Genomic DNA, 19,293 nt, shown 5'->3' on the forward strand with positions numbered 1-19,293 from the left:
GAACATCGTGATGTTGCGCTTTTTGTTACTGATTGACCGGATCTATTGGCTCGTAACGACGGCTGCGTTCTCACTCGTGGCTGCACTAACTGTACAGATGATGAGCGTTGAAAAGAAAACACGGCTTGGGGGGTAGAGAAGAGTGAACACTGACAACGAAATCTGCAAATGAAGACGATACATTTTTTACCAATAATCATCCTTACTTTTTTTCTATTTCAACCTTTCTGAGTATTACTATTTTCATTTCATATAATTGTTTACTCTCATCGGTGTCTTAATTTGTTGCCACCGTTCCCGGGCGCATCGCAATTCCTAAGGTACACCCCACAGCAGCTTTCTTATAAAGACAAAACTTCTCTAACCTGGTACGGTTCCGCTTCTTCATTGGTGTCCAATGTACCCATGCCCAAGAGAGCCCTCAGATACGAATTCATCCTGACTGCTATAGGTGCTTCATTTTCGTTCAGCCAGGCACTGGGAGAAAAGGAAGCGGCAAAAAAAAGTTTTGAACACGCGCTATGTTTGACGTTGCGATAGTTGCAGTTTCTTATTGTTGTTTTTTCGTTGGTAAAACTCGCAGGCTTATCAACGTGTAAGGGCCAACGAAGTTTCGTGCCCAAGCTCCAACCCGTAAAGCCACAGTCAACCTGCTTGTTCGTCATACAAATGATACAGTGTCCAGTGCAGACATGTCGACAGAATTATCTCTGTATACACGCCTGGAGCATCTTCGAAGCATGCTTAGTTTACACATATGGATGCTTCGAACATCTCTGCAGACAGTTTTTGTATGACCAATGTGACGGGACCTGCGTATACAAGGAACAAAGGCGACAGAGTGTCTGCTAGCTGTGTTCTGCATGACGCATCAGCAGCCTGACCCCGACTTCGTAAATTACCATTTATAATTAAGGCGTGGCAAATCTGGAGCAGTGCACTGTCCTATGTACAGGACAGTGCACTGCTGCTCAGGCCACTCGACTGTTTGCGAGCACGAAAATAAACCCCATCTATCTATCTATCTATCTATCTATATGGTATACGTGGCTCCATTGATGTCACATCAGCGGCAATCATGGTGACTTTGCTGACTGTTTTTCCTAGGTACGAACTAGTAAGAATGACCGACAGCAGCTAGTGGTGACGTCACAAGCAAGCCATGTATATAGCTCGGCAGCCAATGTGATTGCGGCATTGCTCGAAAAGAAGAATGCCGTACAACGAATCCCGATGCAAGAAGCGGGAACACAACATGACGGCTTAAGAAGCACAGCTTAAGAAAAAGCTGTGGTTCCTAAGCCGTGAGTGACTATATGGTTGGGCGACCACGGGAGCGCAACAAAGTATAAACGCTATACGCTACACAGACGCGGGTGGACCTGCGTATGTGTGGGCGTGTGTGTGTGTGTGTGTGTGTCTGTTTGCATTTGCAAACTCCATATAAGTGATAAAACTAATTGATATATCTATAGATTATTTCATAGATCATCTACTTGAATAGCTAGTGGTCATTTCCGGTTCCAACGCTTAAGGACGTACAGCTTGGAGAGGTCAAATAAGAAGTTACCTCGTTCATTCCATAAATATCTCAAGGGTACGATTTTTGTTTTTAGGTAATGAAAATATATTACATTTACAAAAAATTTGTAGCCGCAGTTTAGTCAGGTTACCCATGTTTCTTGAACCAATGGCCTTAAAGTTTCGTATAAAAAAAATACTCTCGTCATACCCCTCCGCTAATGTGTCATCAATTGTAAAAAAAAAGAAAAAAGCTCGACATGTTTTGTAAAATAACTATTGACAGTCCTTTGTTACCTAAAACCAAGCAATAAAGTGTGAGCTAAACCCGACCTTAAAGATAAGAAGTTCATATGTATTCTTTATTTAGAGCATCGTATGAGATCGATCTCTCTTAATTTCTGAACACACTTGGCAATGAGGGATACATCAAGTAACGTACATTACTCGTTTAGGTTTTCTAGTTTACATTACAGAATGCTTAAATAACTGCACGTTACGCGGCAGATAGTACCCACCAACAAGCGACCGTCAATTATCGTTTTATACGATTAAAATTAAAGTCCGTTATATAAAAAAAATATTGCGTGATAGAAAGTGTTTAGCCGGGACAAGAGCCTCCAGATGTCAACACTTGGTGCTGGTTTCAACGCTGTGTGAATAAAGGGCAAAAAATGCGCCGGTGTGGTGTTTGAAATGTAAGCAAGAGCTATGCCGTACTACAGGAAGTCCTTATTTAGATTCACAATTTATTGGCTGCTCCTAATGAGGGGATAAATTGGGAGCACATATAGGCATTCCCAAACCTGACGAAGGCGCAAACGCAGCACAACAAAAACACCTTGTTTTTTTATAGAGATTATGTGCCTAGATATTTGCGATGAGGGGGATCGAAGGGTATTCCTGGAAATGTTTTTAAAATGACGGTTATTTAAAACATTGCAGAAATTCCTTCCAACTTTGATCGGCTCGACATTTAAAGGCGAACAAAAATAGAGGTCTATTGTTATTATTATTAATAATTTCAAGTTCAATATTAAATCTGCATATATATATATATATATATATATATATATATATATATATATATATATATATATATATATAAATACATGGTGTTTTTTTAAGCTTAACAGATTTGTTTAAAAAAAGCCGTGAAAGTTACAGTTGCTTGTGGAGTTGAGTTATACGACCAGGGACACATATTATAGAGGGCTAATCGTAAAAATCAGTCAACTAATTAACTAAAATTCGTTAATTAACTTTTTAAGTAATAAAATAGACATATGGTTGCAATTAGAAACTTGCTCAGCGTCATCGAAAACCACTAAATCAGTCATTTTCAGAAAGACTTTGAGCGCGTGAGAAGCGTAGTTGTGCACTAAAGTTACCACTCGTGGAGCAGGTACAAAGCTAGCGGTTGCGATAAGGCGCCCGCGCGATTTTTCCGTCTCTTATCTAGCCCCAGCCTTCTACCTGCTCCACGAGTGGTAACTTTAGTACAATACTACACTTCTCACGCGTCGAAAGCCTTTTTGAAAATGACTGATTTAGTAATTTCCAATGACGCTGAGAAAGTTTCTAATTGGAACCATATGTCTGTTTTCATTATTTAAAAAAGTTAATGAACGAATTTCAGTTAATTAGTCGACTGATTTTTACGATTAGTCCCCTATAATATGTCCCCTGGCCGTATAGCTCACCTCCCCAAGCGGTATAAGTGTAACTTTCACGGCTTTTTTAAACGAATCTGTTAAGCTTAAAAAAAATACCCTGCATATATATATATATAAATATATATATTTGAATATTCGATACAATAATGTCATCGCACCATATTGCTTAACTCTCCAGATTACTTCAAATAATTGGATAACTTGTCAGAACAAAGTTTGCCAGGGTCTTATTGAACCGTGTAGGCAATAAATGTCGAAATATGAGTCATTGTGTTAAAAAAAGCTTGGAATAAGCCAATATTACGTAGAGCTCGTTCGTTGTGGTGACGGCATCACTTCACTCCCGTTGTACGTTGTAGATCGTTCCAGCTGCCGTGGGAAAGATGAAAACAAAAGACAGAACAAAGCAACATATAAACGAATAATGAAACGAGGTTGTTTGTGCTAATCTTGTTAGTTCTTGAAAACCATTTCACTTACCGCTTAGAATCGAAATACGCTTTTTTATACATGTTTTTTTTTTATGTATATATATGAGGCTGTTATTTGCTACAGACCCTAGGGATCGTGGGGTGAATCCCTGCCATTGTTTGTTTTAGTCTAGATGAGCATCGTGCCGGAGAGCGGTCGAGTATCACTACTGCGTTGTGCCTCAGGTTGGCGGTCGTACTGTATTCGCACAATTTCACACAAAGATAAAATTAGAATGTTTTGTACGATTGTTTTCAGATGAAAAATATAATCTAGAAAAAAAAGCCTCAATTGAACAACAGTACTATTATGTTTCCTGGCAAGGTTGTGTTTTTGTTTTCTTTCTTTTCACGTACTTGAACCTCTCCTAAGGCCTAGCAGCCATTTGGGTGTATGAATTACTTAATTAAATAAATAATATATCAGTAAGTGAATTAGTTAATTAATATAAAAGTCAGTAAAGCTGTAGTTAATTAATTAACTAATTTATTCGTCTGCACATTACTTCATTAACAAATATATTGATTGATTGATTGGCGGCGAAGACATTAGACGCCAACTGGGGCTGACTAACTTCCCGCTTTATACAAAACAAAAAAAAAACGAAAGCGTTTCCACTTTAATTTATTCTCCTTTCAATTCTCCACTTTTTTTTTAACAAAATTTTCTTCCCATCTTAATAAAAGACGAACAAAGATTATCGCTTGGCGACAAATTATTTCTCCAGTCAGGGCAGAAAGCAGTCTCACGCTTCTTGCCTCAGTGCCACCGTCACGATCTCATCATATGAATCCTGGTAGCCCCGCAACTCATCTACCCTCGTGTACATTATCTTTCACTCGGCGAAGGTACAGTGGGCAAGAAGGGGACGTGTGGCGATCGCGCGGGCGATAAAGGTTCCTTAATTCCCAAGACTACGTGGTGTACCATAATCTGTATAGGGAAGCAGTATCGCATTACTCTCCAAAGCTACCGTAGAAGAGAAGGTGCCAGCAAAAACGGGCGAATTGAAATTTCTTCAGAATCTGCAGCCAGCGCGATTGTCACACATTCTTTTCTTTTTCTGCCTACTATAGCCAGGCTCGCCCAACGATGATGAAAAAATACACCTAAAAAAATAAACCAATGTGGCTGCTTATAGCGGCTTTAGAATCCTGCAATGTCACAAGGCAGCACCGGTGTGCCTCAAGAATATTATCGCACGTGGGAGGTAATGAACTTCTGTTGACCTAACGCCATCTTGCGGTTCACAACCTTTTGAACTTTGAACATTGTTATTGTCTTTGATTCGAAAGAAAGCGGGACGCCGTCCAGAATTGCCGAGTAGATTTTACCGCACTTGAGACCAATAGGCGAATCAAATCAGTGAATAAATTAAAAAAAATAGTTAATTAGATGTATAGACAACATGAGGTTGCTCTGTCAGTTTTGGGCGATATGGCACACGCTGTAGATAAGAAACTTTGCCAGTGGAGTACGGCTGGTAGCCTGGGATCCTTAAGGCGCATTGCGGTGTAGTAATACATGACCGCACTACCGTTCGATGCACATATCCACATTTTAACGTGAGAAAGTGGAGGAATGAGCTCAGAATTCTTCGGCTTTTTCAACCGTCCCTTATATCAGTGGTTCTAAAATGGGTGTCCGCGAACACCTCGGGATACGCAAAGGCATTCAGGGGTTCGCGGAGCTCTGCCTCATCAGGCATGCCCGGTAATTGAAGTTGTGTTATTTTTTTCATATTGACATGAAACGATCCAATTTTTGGATGAGCTTTCTCGTGTGTATGCCAATCAGAAGAGACTACAGTAGCCCTTAGTTATATTCGCCTATTAACTCATTATCTTAATTTATCTCAACCTTTCCTTTCCCTTCCTCACAAACGGAATCCCCCATCATATCCGCCGATCCACAAGGGGTCCGCGAAGCACCAATGCTTGAAACCCACTGCCCTATACGAATAACGGTGCTGGTAATTGGCACTGCACGAAGAAGAAACGCAAAACATCAATTTCGGAAGTGACTTATATGGAAGCCGTTGGTGCCTAGGGAGAAAATTGTGCTTTTTAAGAAGACTTTCTTACCCGTGGCTCAGCGAACTCCATCAGCTTTGCGATGTCTTTGTCTTGAACAACGTCGTGCATCACAACGATGTAAGGCTTAAGATTCATTTCTTCGAGCTTGATTGGCTGTAGTGTAAAGAAGCCGTCTTTTCCCCTGTAGTAGCGACATCTCAGCTGGCTGTCCATCTCCGGGCTCTGTTAATAAAACCAACGACGTTTTTTTTTTTCTTTTTTGCAAAGCATGTTACAAGGCATTCGACCCTGTTGAATTTAAGGTTTGGAATATTAAATATAGCTTACACCGATTAATAATTTAAAAATAAGTTTCCACTTTTTTTTCTCGCTTTTAGGGGGTTTTGGTGCTTTTTTATATCCGCCAATTTGATGTTTTTTGGGGTTTATTTTCGGCATGGGATAAGAAAACAACAACACCGTTGTTTTATTACTTATATATAAGAAAACAGGAGTGGACGTGGTATCCCTATCCTCCAGAGAACATTTGCGACTGACCAGAATATTTTGAAAGTACCGATAAGGGAAGGAAACGAGATAGGTGCTAAGATAAGTTCTCGAGTAAAGATGCAGCCACGTCGAAAGTTCAGTGGCAGCTGCATACCGGGTCTACTAAGAATAAAACTGTGCGTAAAATTAACTTTCTACGAACCCTGCTTTTTTCATATTTAATGACAAATTCGATTCGTGGGCTTAATCCGAGTTTAGCGAAAACACTAAACCAAATGTAAAACCAAGTTTCTGGTAGATTTTAAGTATTCAATTAATCAAATACTTTTAAATTTTGAAGACTGATGAAATATATATAGCCAGCCGGCAACGGTCAGGGGGTGCCAGCAGAGTGAGAGACAACGGTTATACCCCGTCCCGTTGTAACTTGGCAAAAGGTAAACCATAAGCCCATATTGCGTGCCGACGGCTTCAATATGCGCTATGTATACGAGCGCATTGCACACATATTGCAGCATGACGCAGCAAAAAGCCTGATACTTCTTCTCTGTAAAAACGCACGAGCACAGTGTTGCATGCAGGGATTCTTGGAATTAATCTATTTCTAGATGCCGCTAAGCTTAACAGTGCAGAATACGCATGCTTGAAATGGCATATACATTTTGAGTTACTAGTGTGTTGGGCATATGGTATATTTGCATACGGGCCAATGTCTGACAGTAGTAGAGGTGAGGTCAGAAGTAAGTAGACAACTTTTTCACTGACGTTATATTCACAGTACTTTTATCGTCTTCGCAACAATAGCCGTAAAAAGAAAAAAAAGAAACACGTTTTAATTTTGGCAGAGTATTACTAATGGCCCCATTTATATGTAAAATTAAGGTTGTTGCACCTGCATTTCAAATTGACATGCAAGAAGATGACCGCAGATACAACCTGGTTATCCTTTATGATTAGCCACAATATCATTTTTAAGGGTGAGCAAACAGATAAAATATTTGGCATTCGAGGACCGTCATTCTAAACATAAATTTGCATCGTGTTTTGCGGCGAACGTAATTTGCAAGAAGTTGCACATGCATTTGGCAGGTCCGAGCTTTTTTTTACCCTGACTGGTTTAAAATTATCCATTCGAATTGTCTTCTGCGTTTTTTTGACTACCTTTGGTGGCTGGAACATGCTCTAAATAAAAGCAAAACTAAGAGGGAAATCCATTGAACTCTTCGCAGCGTGGGTTCGTTTGAATTGTACAATGTGAGAAAATGGCTGCAAACGTTGTTTTGCTTTCCTCTACACAATTCTGACTACGACGGGTCTCCGACTGGTGCGTTTACGGCGTCCTACAAAAACATTATCCCTCAATTTCCGCCTGATGACGTCATGTGATTTCCGTCTGATGACGTGAAGCTGTCGTCAGCAGCGGCCCTAACAGAGTCACTGCAGCGATGTTTGATGTGGCAGACGCCTGTCCTGCTGCAGGTCGCTGTCGTGCTTGGCAGTACACGGAAGCTTTGGCAGCCAGGAGTCTGGACGCCGCGATGATAGCGACACTCGCATTCGGTCGTCCTTTTTGGTGGGTCTTCCAGCACCAACCGCCAGGATCGCAGCGCCCGACAGAATGACATGGCAACTTCGTTGACGTCATTTGTTGCCACTTCGGGGACCACTTTTGATGGATACGGGCGGGATAAGACGCTAAACAGACAAGAGGCGCGTTCCAGGCAGCCCTGCTCTACGACGAGCATGAATTAGGTGCAGGGTGGAAGACAGCACGCGGAAAGCGCGGGAAGTATTAAATAAAGATACACGCCTCTTTTATACGTTTGTTAGAAGTGTAACGTAGTGGAAGAAAAACTTTACCCTGAGAACCTCCCCGCGGCAAAGTCGCTTGTAGTTTTGGTCTTCCGGCAGCACTTCCTGGAACAGCTGTGCCTTGGAGTCTGCGGACTGCTTTGTGCGATCTTGCACGGGTACTTCGTGTGTCTGCCCAGGTTCTGCTCACGTCGAAAATAGCAGTACAGAATAAATGAAACTGGTTTAGAGCATGTTTTAGCGCAAGTATTAAGAATGGTCTCTCTCTATGCGGGCAGAGACTGGAAGAGAGGAGGAGATGAACGCACTCGGGGACGTGAGGACGCCGACGTTTGGTTGGAATGGTTAGTGGGTAGACTCAAAGCTAGCTGCACTCGTCTCCACTTCACTCGTAGGACGTGTTAGAACGCAGAACGCCGGCATCCGTCGTCTGGCAATGGCGTCCGAACCCGTTCAACGAGTGCAGACAAATTACCGAAAGGATGCGAATGGGTTCCTGAAATAGTAGATAACCTGCAATCTCTCTGGAAGCTGTTTTGTATACTTGCTGAAACTAACTTTGATTTATTCTTAAAAAAGTTAAGCGTACCATGGTCGAAAAAAGTTGGCCTAGTTGGCCGGTTGGCAAACACCTGCGCTGCAAGCTCCACTGACCACGCTACCGGACTACGAATAACACACACACAAAAAAAGGAGCATTAACAAGAAATAAAAGGTAAAACTGAAGAGGCACGGAAGACTACTTTCAGATTCTTCGAGGAGACCTCGGCAGCTGCGGAAGCTTAGAAAATGACAAGAAGGATGAAAAAAAAAGAGGTACGAAATGGGGGCGTGGCCTTGCTAGACACAGGGGCACGTGCCTGGAAGGCTGCCGTCCGCTGCGTTCCTCATAAAACACAACTGTGCATATGACTGTGTATCTAGATCTCGATATAACTGTAAACGTTTTCGTTACCGTCATCGCGAACAAAGCCATTAACGCAAGACAAATCATTACACGTTTAGTGTTGCCAAGTTGGCAATAGCGACACCATTCGATATATAAATGAAGGCAACACCTTTGCGTGTAAATGCTTGCTCACTTTACTATTTATTTTTAAATGGTATTTCTTGGAGCCCACTGCTATGATAGCTAAGGCCCGTTCGCGTACTTGCGACTTTTTAGGCCCGTGTGGTTTGAAACCTTTTAGAATCTTTTACAATGAGAAAGCACACTGGCGTCACTTATTCGGTTGCTATGGAACACCTGGCATTCCGTATATTTCCTTTTTTTCCGCAAATCATTCTTTGCTTTTTTTTTCGCTTAAAAATATTTTGTGGATGTTATAAACGACCGTTTTTCAAAGGTGATAGGTACATTTGACCCCGCAAATAACGCGAAACCTTCGCTCGAGTGAAATGCAGTTCCAGGGTAACCGCATAGAGGGCGAGAGCGTGCCAGTATGCTCGCGACGTGATTTTCAAGGCCGACGACCAATTCGCTCCTTCCACTTTTCCCTAGCTTTCTCCTCTCCCTCCTTCTACCCTTTCCACCGATGCCTGTTTCCTCCTCTCCTTCTTCCCCTCGTCTCCTACCCCAGAGCCCAACCCCTGCTCCGTTAAGCCCACGGTGCCTAAGCTATAGACCCCAACTAGAAAAAAAAAAATTAATTACGATACAAAAGAGCAACCGCAACATGATTGACAAGCGGCCTTGTCCGTGAGTTACACTGCTGTTGGCGTCAGTGCAGGATTTATTTAGCGCGCATAGCGCTGCTATTTCTTTATATGTTCCCCTTGGAGTTCTTATCGTTTTATTTTTCGTTGCTAGATATATACGATTGGAAGCCGTGAGTTATTTGTTAGCGCTTCATTTGGTTGTATCGAGGAGACATCCACAATTTTAGAAAATATCGCGTGCGCATGAGGAGCCCCACGGAGACGCTGGTACGAAAGTTGTGAGTATGAAAACATGTGAATGTCATAAATCAGCCATAGCCTTCTGAGAAGGGGCAGTGTGATCCTGCTTCCCAGATGCAGTGGCCTGAGTTCCCTCAACGTATCCTGTGTATAGATTGTGGCTTGTCTGCAGCTTATCTTTCGCCCTGAAGTTAGTACAAAGAAGCTGCTTCAATCTTCCTTCCTTGTGGCCCTCAAAATTTTATACCAATGCATTCCGATGCAGGGTTCCTAGAGAAAGCAGTAGTTGTCAAAAAAAAAAAAAAAAAAACAACGTCGATTCACGTTAAGAAAAGTGCACTGATCATTCGCTGGGTGCTTCGCCCAGCGAATACGTACAGCGCAGAGGCGGGAAACAAACTTGGGTTTCGCTTCCTGGTCCTGGAAGGTTCCTTCGCTTATCCTCCGGCACATAAATTCTGACGTGTCCATTATGGGGGCACCTTTTGCTGCTCGCTTATCTCCATTCATGTGCTCACAAAAATACCCCCCCCCCCCCCCCCCCCCCCCACTTCCCCGCAATCCGAACGGCGCGCGCCGACTCATGCCCGACTTTTTTAGTCCCATCTTTCCATCCTTCGGTTCCCTCGGTCGGAGACGTGAGAGGAGCAACGTCCTGCAAAATATCGGGTTTGGTTGTTCGGATTTAAGGGGTATTAAGGCACTCGGTTCCAAGGAGTTGCAAGTGTGTGAACGGGCCTGTAATGCAAGCGGAACAACCCAGTGTTTCTTAGAGGGGTCTAACTCGTAGAGGGGGTAATAGTAATACTAAATGTTGGAAACGAGTGAATAGAAAATGACTATCTCTTTGGCATTTTTCAAAGATGTTCTAAACGCATAGCATATATTGGGCCGTCTCGCTCTTCTTTTTGCGGTCAAAGTGGGGACGGCACTCAAGAGCAAATTGCGAGGGTTTTGTGATTATATGAAGCCGCCACAGTGCGACGTGACATCATGATTGTAATGTGAGAACATAATGTCGATAACGTCCAGGTGTCATGTGACGTCATAATATCACGTAACGGCTTAATGTTGGTGACTTCAATGTGTCATGTGACGTCGTGATGTCTCGTGACGGCTTAATGTTGGTGACCTCAAGGTGTCATGTGATGTCGTGATGTCTCGTGACGGCTTAATGTTGGTGACCTCAAGGTGTCACGTGACGTCGTGATGTCTCGTGACGGCTTAATGTGGGTGATCTCAAGGTGTTATGTGACGTCATGATGTCTCGTGACGGCTTAAGGTCGGTGGCGTCAAGGTGCCATGCGACGTAATGATGCCAAGTTTTGTCATAATGTCACTTAAAATTATGGACTTATGAGTCTTGAAGCCAGGTGACTCATGAAGTTGGTTGAGTCCACAGTGCCACGTGATTTCATCATGTCACGTGAAATTATGTTGCCAGGTGACTGGGACGTCATACAGGCTACATGTCGCGGACCAGAACCTTGAATGCAAAAACCGTTGTATTCCTGTAGGTGGCTTCAAACTAATTTTGAACAACAACAAACAGCAATCTCACCCACTTGTCCCGTTGTACTCAGCAATTCATCGTTCTGTGAGAGAGGAAATAAAACGACAGTATAGTAAGAAGAACTCAAAGGGACGTAAGCGTAACGACTTAAACTCGTTTTCATGCTTTTCAAACTGGTCAGGTCGACACCCCTGGGCTTGATGTGAGAGGTCCTGGCGATATCCCCGGTGTTGGACATAAAGGCTGGTTCGCACATTTGTGTTTAACTGTGCTTGAGGTTTTTTCCTTATACTTTGTAATCGCGAAACACACTGACGGGTGGTTTACACACTTGCGACTGCTGACGATCGAGGATCGGTTGAAGCCTCTTGTGATCAGAAACAACCGATCGTAACCAGTCACAAGACGTATTAAGGCCCGTTCACACACTTGCAAGCGAGTACGACCGAAAGAGACGAGATTTGTTGAAACCTCTTAAAATATCTTAGGACGAGAGAACACACTGGCGGGCTGGCGCGATCTATGCGTTGACCCTGGAACTGCATTTCACATGATACCTATGAGGAAGGCTCGTTTGTAACGTTGAAAAAAATATTTTTGAGCAAAAAAAGAGAGGATAAAGCGCGTGAGAAATAGAAATTCTGCGGACTGCCAAGTTTACACTGCTATCCAATAGATGGCACCAATGTGTCCTCTCGTCGTAAGAGCCTTTAGGTCCTTTAGCAGACGATTGTAAGCAGTCACAAAAGGCTTTAAATCTGTTTGTGGCGCAGTCGGTCACAGTCAAACGCAGGTGTGTGAACCAGCCTAGAAAACCTGCCTTACAGAGAGTTTTGAACCGGTCGATTGTGGTCACGCGGTTGATGGGCGGCATTTGCAATACGAGCTGCGACGATGGAACGAGAGCATTGATCATCTGCGAACGTCTCCGCGTTTCCGGTCTGTTTTTCTCCTCGTCAGGCGAAAACGCAGCGCACGCGCATTTGCGACCGACAGCCACAGAAGGCGTCGGATATTAAATTGCAAACGTTCCCTATGGTTTGAGATAAATCCTCTCTTTGATCTAGACTTTCTATACCAGCCTTAAGACTCTTACGCCATCTGTTGGACTGACGTGAACGCTTACAAACCGTGCGTAACTAGACTGAACGTTTCGTAGTATTTGAAAGCTCAAATTTACACGCTACGTATTAAAAGCAATCGCCTATAACATTTCAGAAATATTTCAAGCCCACCGTAAAAAGCGACAGGTAAAAAAAACCAAAAAGCTTGAACATATGTACCTAGGTCCGAAGTGAACCTCAATGGCGACCCGTGTAAAGCATTTACAATGTCCAGTTAGAAAGCGTGGAGAGCGCACCATTACAGCGTTCGTCATGTTTCTGTATGCGTGTTCTATCATCGCTGAACAAATCATAAATAGAAAGGGCCCAGTGGCTTGCACTCTTGACGCTGCTTGAAAGATCCCATTAACTAAAGCGGAGAGTAAGTCGTCTACTTCTTGCGCAGAGGTTGCGGGGACGTCAAAAATATGCCGAGTTCGAATTGGCTCTGGTTGGAAGGATAGTGGGTATACCTCAATGGCAGATGCTTTGAGGACTACCCACTATTTTTTTTTAATCAGCCGATAAGAGGTAGGCGTTCTGACATCACCGCAGCCCCTGTACAAGAAGCAGACTACATGATCTACGCGTAGCGTCTGCTGTGTCTGGAGTTAAGATGAAACGAAGCATAGTGTATCCATTCAGTGTCGCTAAACCTTGCATCAACGTCGTCGACATTGCGTATCGCATCGTCTCACAAGAAACGCGACGTGAGCATGCTGCAACGCCAAGAGGGACGTGTTTGCCGTGTTGCATCGGCATTCCGTCGAACTTCGACGTGTTTGCCACTTGGGGGCGGGGTGGGAATCCACTAACGGTGACGTCATGCGCAGCCCTGGTATTTTAGGTTGTATCGCATTGTCTCGGATTCTCTTAACACAAAGAGCGTGGATCTGAGAACCTTTGTGACGACGGCCACGTAATGGCTGCCCAGTTCTTGCTTTGGGATTGAGAGCGGTTCTTCGTCGGCGGCCTTGGCTACCGCCTGCTCGGCCCATTTCACTGCGAGGTCGTGCATACCCTGGTGCAGAGCCACCTGGCTGATGCTCAAGCAGTCCCGTGCTGTCGGTGTAGAAAGAGGAAAGCCTATAAGTGAGTCTCCAACGCGAGGACGTTGCATTGGGGTTCAATGGCGCGTTAAGAGAGAGAGGGATAGAGAAGGTTTGCAAAAGAATAAATCCTAGCGCGTAAGTCATAGCCAAGGGCCAGAGGCTAATACAATATGTGAAAACCACGCACTGGCACGATCTCAACACTATTAATTGTTTCAAACATTTTAGAGCTTTCCGCCATTGTAAGTTTCGTCACCAAAAGTGGCGCTGATGGAACTAAGTACCGACACAAAAACTTAAATAAAGCTGTTAGAAAAAAAAAAAAACGTAGTGTAAAGTGTTAATTTTTTAAAACCAGTAGTTGCACCTTTTATGTTATGTATCAAATATATCTAAATGTTATGACCCTTAGGTCTCAAGTGTATGTGGCGTTTCCGATCGTCCATCTTTTCGATGGGGCCCTCGGGTTATATGAAGAAGGCTGCGAAAAGGTAGATGAATTCATCGACTTTCTTCACGATTGCTTCTCCGAACCAGGGTGTAAGATAGACAGGTGGGGAAACGAGAGCCAAATGAGCGACCGGATTGTGTCCCCCTCGGTTTTCTCTTCTTCTGGGGCGCCACCTATGTGGAGCACCGCGAACTCTCACTCCGGGTGGGCGACCGGTGGCGACCGTTTAAACTGACGGAGATGGTTTCTCGTAAATTTTCAATGGAGAACTGTCATGCTCTCGGTTTATTTTGCGCAGTCTCCCACAGAGTTCCACGCAAATCCGATTCCGACTTTTTTTCCTCTCGCCGCAGCGCCATCTGTCGCAAATCGGGGGTACCCGCAAGTGGACGAGTACACAATCCGGTCACGGCGCTGCGGTAGGCTTCTATGGGCCGTTTCCCCACCTGTCTATCTTACACCCTGCTCCGAACCCACGTCCACCCGTTAGGCTCCCCAAACGACCTGATTGGTTGACTCTTAACGTCGGCTGTGCGCCTTTGAGGCTTCAATTTGTACCTAAGAAATACTTTCCCATAGCATGACGAAAAAGCTCCAGACACGGTAATATAAAAATACGGATGAGTAGCCCTGCGTAATAAATGTTTTGCACACTTTCAATCTTACCAAAAGCACTTTGAAGTTAAAAGTTTTTATGTAAGACTTTCGTTTATAATTGGGTTGTTTTGGAACTGGTCTCTGCGCATTGTGTGACATTTGGCTGGTGGAGAACGCCTGCTAAGCTAGGGCAGTGAACGCAGGCCACACAATCAGGACCGTCATGATGCTTATACAGATACAATAGGCCAGGAAGAGAAATCCAACTCAGTAAATCTACATGGGCTCTGCAGCAGGGGTGTTTAAGTTGAATATAGTAAATTCGCCTACTGAATGCAAACTAGGAACTTCAGTAAGATCTAAACTAAATAATATTTAAGCTATCTGGTGTCCAAGTACTTATCTTGTTTTCCGTACGCTAGTGAACAACGTACGCCTTCTGTTGAATTCAGATCGAATTTGATATTGACTGAGCATCGTCCAAGAATGCTTTATGGTGTATTCGGAAAGCAGAGCGAATAACGTATTCTTGGAAGGAAATTAATATTTGGACAACAGTGTGCTCTAACTACACCAGGAACATGTTTTCGAAACGCACACCTAAAACTGTGCTGAGCTTCAGAAAATGACTTGGTAAGGGAATATGCGCTAGTTGTAGGTGATGAACTCTCTTGCATACCATTGAGCGGAAGACGTCCAGGAATTGTTCGGTTGCGCGGAATTTCTGTGTGAAGGTGTCCCTTGGTCAACTCTTGTAAGTTCAGAGCATATGTGTCTTGAAGTGTCACAAGTGATGTCGCAAGCCCCTGGAAGTCCTCGTCCCATGGCAGCAGCCGTTGCTCGCGCATTGCTTCGATGTTAATCAAAGGATCTGGAAGTGTTTGAGGAGACATGGGTATTGCTGTGCTGCCAAACCTACAACGTTTTTTTCAATAATCGTGTGGCTACCGCCAAACAGTTCCTTTCCAGATAATAATTATTTGCATTTATGACGGAAATAAATTATACTACAAAACAATGGGCACGTGGCGCGGAACCTATCCTGATGCTTTACTAGAGTTTGTTTTGGATGTTACACTTTACACTTAATAATGAACTACCTAATTTCCCTGATACTTCAGTTAGGGTGCGAGAGGCGAAAATATGGGGGTTAGGCCCAGTAGACGTAGAAGAAGCGAATGGTTTCAGAACTGAAGTAAGAGAAGTATTCATCCGATCGAAGTAGTATCTTCTTGTATGAGCCTTTAACATAGTGCGGAAGTTCCCTGTCTTGGCGCATGCAAGTTAGAACTTGATTTTATTTTATATACGCCTAGAAAAGAGGTAAGCGGGATAACCCCAAAACCGTATTTGTTTATCAACAAGACACATATGTTACGTCTGGTCCGTCTCTTTCTTTGCACCAATCGAAGTACAGTGAGAAAGACAAGTTTTGATAATATCGGCACACCTGTGCGTAGCGAATTCATAAATAAAACGCTTTATGAACTCAATAAAGTGACTATGGTTATGAATTCCAGAGCATATATGTTCTGTAGTTTCACTCGTGACGTCACAACCCCCTGGAAGTTCTCGTCCCATGGAAGCGGCCGTCGCTTGCGCATTGCTTCGATGTTAACCAAAGAACCTGGATGGTGTGCGTGCAGTCAGGGGTATTACTCTGCTGTCAAACCTACAACGCTTAAGCATGTGGCTTTCGCATAGAGTTCCTTACCAGATAATAACTGCTTGCATTTATGAAGGGAGTAAATTGCATTACATTACAAGACAAGGAGTACGTGGCGAACAACTTATCATGATACCTATGTATAATGATAACACACGAATGAGATATCTACCCTTTCTGATACTTCAGGCACAATACAAGAGGCGAAAATGTGGTTATTGCGCTTAGTACACGTAGAAACAGCGAGTGATTTAACAGTTGAAGTAAGATAAGTATTCATTCAATCGAAGTCTAGTTGCTTCATGAAGGAGTCCTTCATATAGCACGCCAAACTGCTGCTGAGATTGATAGTTATCTGTCGTCTTGGCGCACGCGGGTTAGAACTTGATTGTATTTTGCATATGCCGATAGGAAAGATAACCGAGATAACACCAAAACAGTATTTGTTTAGGTGCAAGACATATGACGCGTATAGTCCGTTTCTCTCTGCGCGAGTCACAGTACAGTGAGAAAGACTACTTTTGCTTTTGTCCGTACAATGTTCGCGTAGAAGATTGATGAATAGAATACTTTGTGAACTCAAGACAGCCGCTATGATTATGAACCTATAAATGGCGCTTTCGACGAAAATTCTAAATTTCAAATGCAATTCTATAAATTTATACTCCGGCTGAAATTCAATTTCCTGTCACCCGCGTGCTATGGTACCCTTATAACTATACAAGCACTTAAGGGATGTATACACTATTAGCCTAACTGTATACGTGCTGCAGTTGAGCACTTGCTAAACGGTGAACTTCCGTAGTCACTGACAAAGGGAGAACAGTAAAGAGGAGCTTCAATTGTTCATTCCAGCGCGAGCTTCCTACCTTCGACAACCCTTCGGCTTCTATTGTCCCTCGAGCGTCCGCATGCAAAGCACGATGGGAGGCAAAAAGCGCGTGCTGCAGAAGGCTTGGCGTTCAAAAGACATTCACTGCCTTTCTAATTTTGTCCGCGACTATGGCATGTAAAATTCTCATCATAATAGTTTTGTTTATAACTTGCCATTGCTATATGGCCAATGGGAGCCCTATTCTACACTGATTAAAGATCAACTTTGCGTGGAGATGTATTCATCTTTGTGTATAGTTCAATGCGGACTGCACAGTCACGAGGTGCAATGTAAGCGATTGGTTTGAGTGTTTGAAACTTTCATTTTGCGCCCGCTTGAGAGACTCAAGGCTCTCAAGGAGTAAAGGCAAGGCACGCAGGCAGTAAGGCAAGATGCAAGAAGGCATTCACCAAAGATCTCGGCTATAACTGACCTCTAGTCTTCTTCATATTTTATCCGGTATATAGTCAGTGACAGGTTAAGAGCCCGCTAGGTGGTTCAGCTCTGGTACGCGCTCCTGGTTTTCCGCCTGAATTTGGCTACGCGTGCAATGAAGTACAATCGAAGGCCGAAAGCTCGCGCTCGAGGCGGAGTATCTCTGGGTTCTTAACATGTCATAGATTAAAGTACAGTCTTTCCTAAGAAATGACAAGACCTACCAAACTTTAGCAAACTTTCGATCTGAGCTTCGACGGTCTCCAGGCCAGCGGTCATTCTCTTGATTAGCTGAAAGGCGTGCACCGGGTGCTTGAGGTAGTCGGAGAGGGCGGACTGTGACGTCAAGTCGTCGTAGGGCTGTCTGTCTTGGACGAAACTACCGAAAATGAGAATCACAACAGGAACGTTAATATTTTGTAATTCAACGCCGAATATGCAAAAGCAAGACTGAAAAAACCTTTAGAGGCATTTCAACGTTTTCATGAATGGCGTCCTAGAACCAGACTTTTAAGGTAAAAAAAGCGCGTAAAAACGGAAAGAGGAACGCAGCAATAATGAATAAAAAAGTTCACTATTAGCTAGTAAAAAGTTCGAACAAAAAAAAAAAAGTACCAATGACGTAAAATTACTTAAAGGTGTAAGTTAAATACTGCCCAGAAAGGCGAGTAATACTCAGGCTCTCCGCTTGGCTAGCAGGTAGAAAGAAGATAGAGTCTAATGACTTAAAATTAATGGGTACGAGTGAAATAAAACAAGCAAGGTACAAAAATACATAATCTCTTTGGCATATTGCAAAAGCGCCTTAAATGCATAACGTTTATGATTCCTTTGGGAGGTGTAGCACCTGGAGAAGAATAGTAACGAGCACAAGGGAAGCGTTCAAAGCATATATGAATCATTTATTAATTCACCCCAAACTCTCTTTTCAAGCTATGTAGGACCGACGAACGACCACCAGAAAAAGGCTAGGTGCTGCCCCTGTCAATTTTATTTCATAAAGAAAACGCAGATCTTAACTGTATCCTTTCGTACTGATGTAACATGTCCCTGCCCACTTTGATTCCAGTAAAATTAAAAAAAAAAGAACGTCAAGAGTCTATGAAACATTATATGTTGTGCATCAATGTTAAATCTTCGCTCCTATCTCCATATACCCTTCACCCAGTCCTTCCCTTACCGCAAAAATACGATCTGATTGCAACAGAAAGGCGGTAGAACTTACTTGAGTATGCTGTCTTGAACAACTCTGAGGCGTTCCACGTAGCGGAGGAGGTCGACCTTTACTTGTTTTTCCATGTGGATGAGATCGGAGAGCGTGGACACTGTCGTGTAGAAGTCTTTGTTTTTTTGGCCGATCGAATGTGTCGCCAGACAGCAGAGCAGCACGGTCAAGCTCCAGAAGCGCCTGTCGGTTTGTTAGAAATAGGCGGTTATTGTATTGCATAGTCGGTGTGCCGTCAGGGAACCGCTGAGTACCGTGATGGCACACACTCAACGTCCGGTCAAGGTTTGGCAGAAGTTTAGTAACCTAGAACACAAGAACCGCAGGGTGTACTGCGTGTTTCGGTCGTCTTATTATCGCTCAGTGTCAAACGAGGTTGCGGCATCACCCGATAAGGACATCGAAAAATAAATTGCGACGATAAAAGCGTTTATATTACAAGTCACGCCCTGGCTGCCTTAGTGAGTGACCAT

The 19,293-nt window shown here is 43.4% G+C and overlaps 1 protein-coding gene across 1 annotated transcript in view; it reads right to left on the bottom strand.

The window, feature by feature from the left end:
* Positions 1-18,909, bottom strand: part of LOC8031206 (prolyl 4-hydroxylase subunit alpha-1-like) — a 32,100-nt gene extending 13,191 nt beyond the window's left edge. The window contains exons 1-9 of the mRNA XM_040217605.3: positions 18,821-18,909; positions 17,820-17,974; positions 15,300-15,491; positions 13,422-13,582; positions 11,466-11,499; positions 8,054-8,187; positions 5,753-5,926; positions 3,502-3,566; positions 366-477 (exon numbers count right to left, since the gene is read on the bottom strand). Of these exons, the coding sequence (XP_040073539.3) occupies positions 366-477; positions 3,502-3,566; positions 5,753-5,926; positions 8,054-8,187; positions 11,466-11,499; positions 13,422-13,582; positions 15,300-15,491; positions 17,820-17,974; positions 18,821-18,894 (1,101 nt within the window). The 5' untranslated portion in view covers positions 18,895-18,909. The remainder of the gene's footprint in view (positions 1-365; positions 478-3,501; positions 3,567-5,752; positions 5,927-8,053; positions 8,188-11,465; positions 11,500-13,421; positions 13,583-15,299; positions 15,492-17,819; positions 17,975-18,820) is intronic.
* Positions 18,910-19,293: the final 384 nt, after the last annotated feature.

The sequence above is a fragment of the Ixodes scapularis genome, unplaced genomic scaffold (assembly GCF_016920785.2).
Source record: "Ixodes scapularis isolate PalLabHiFi unplaced genomic scaffold, ASM1692078v2 PGA_scaffold8__174_contigs__length_109621045, whole genome shotgun sequence".
NCBI classification, from domain to species: domain Eukaryota; kingdom Metazoa; phylum Arthropoda; class Arachnida; order Ixodida; family Ixodidae; genus Ixodes; species Ixodes scapularis.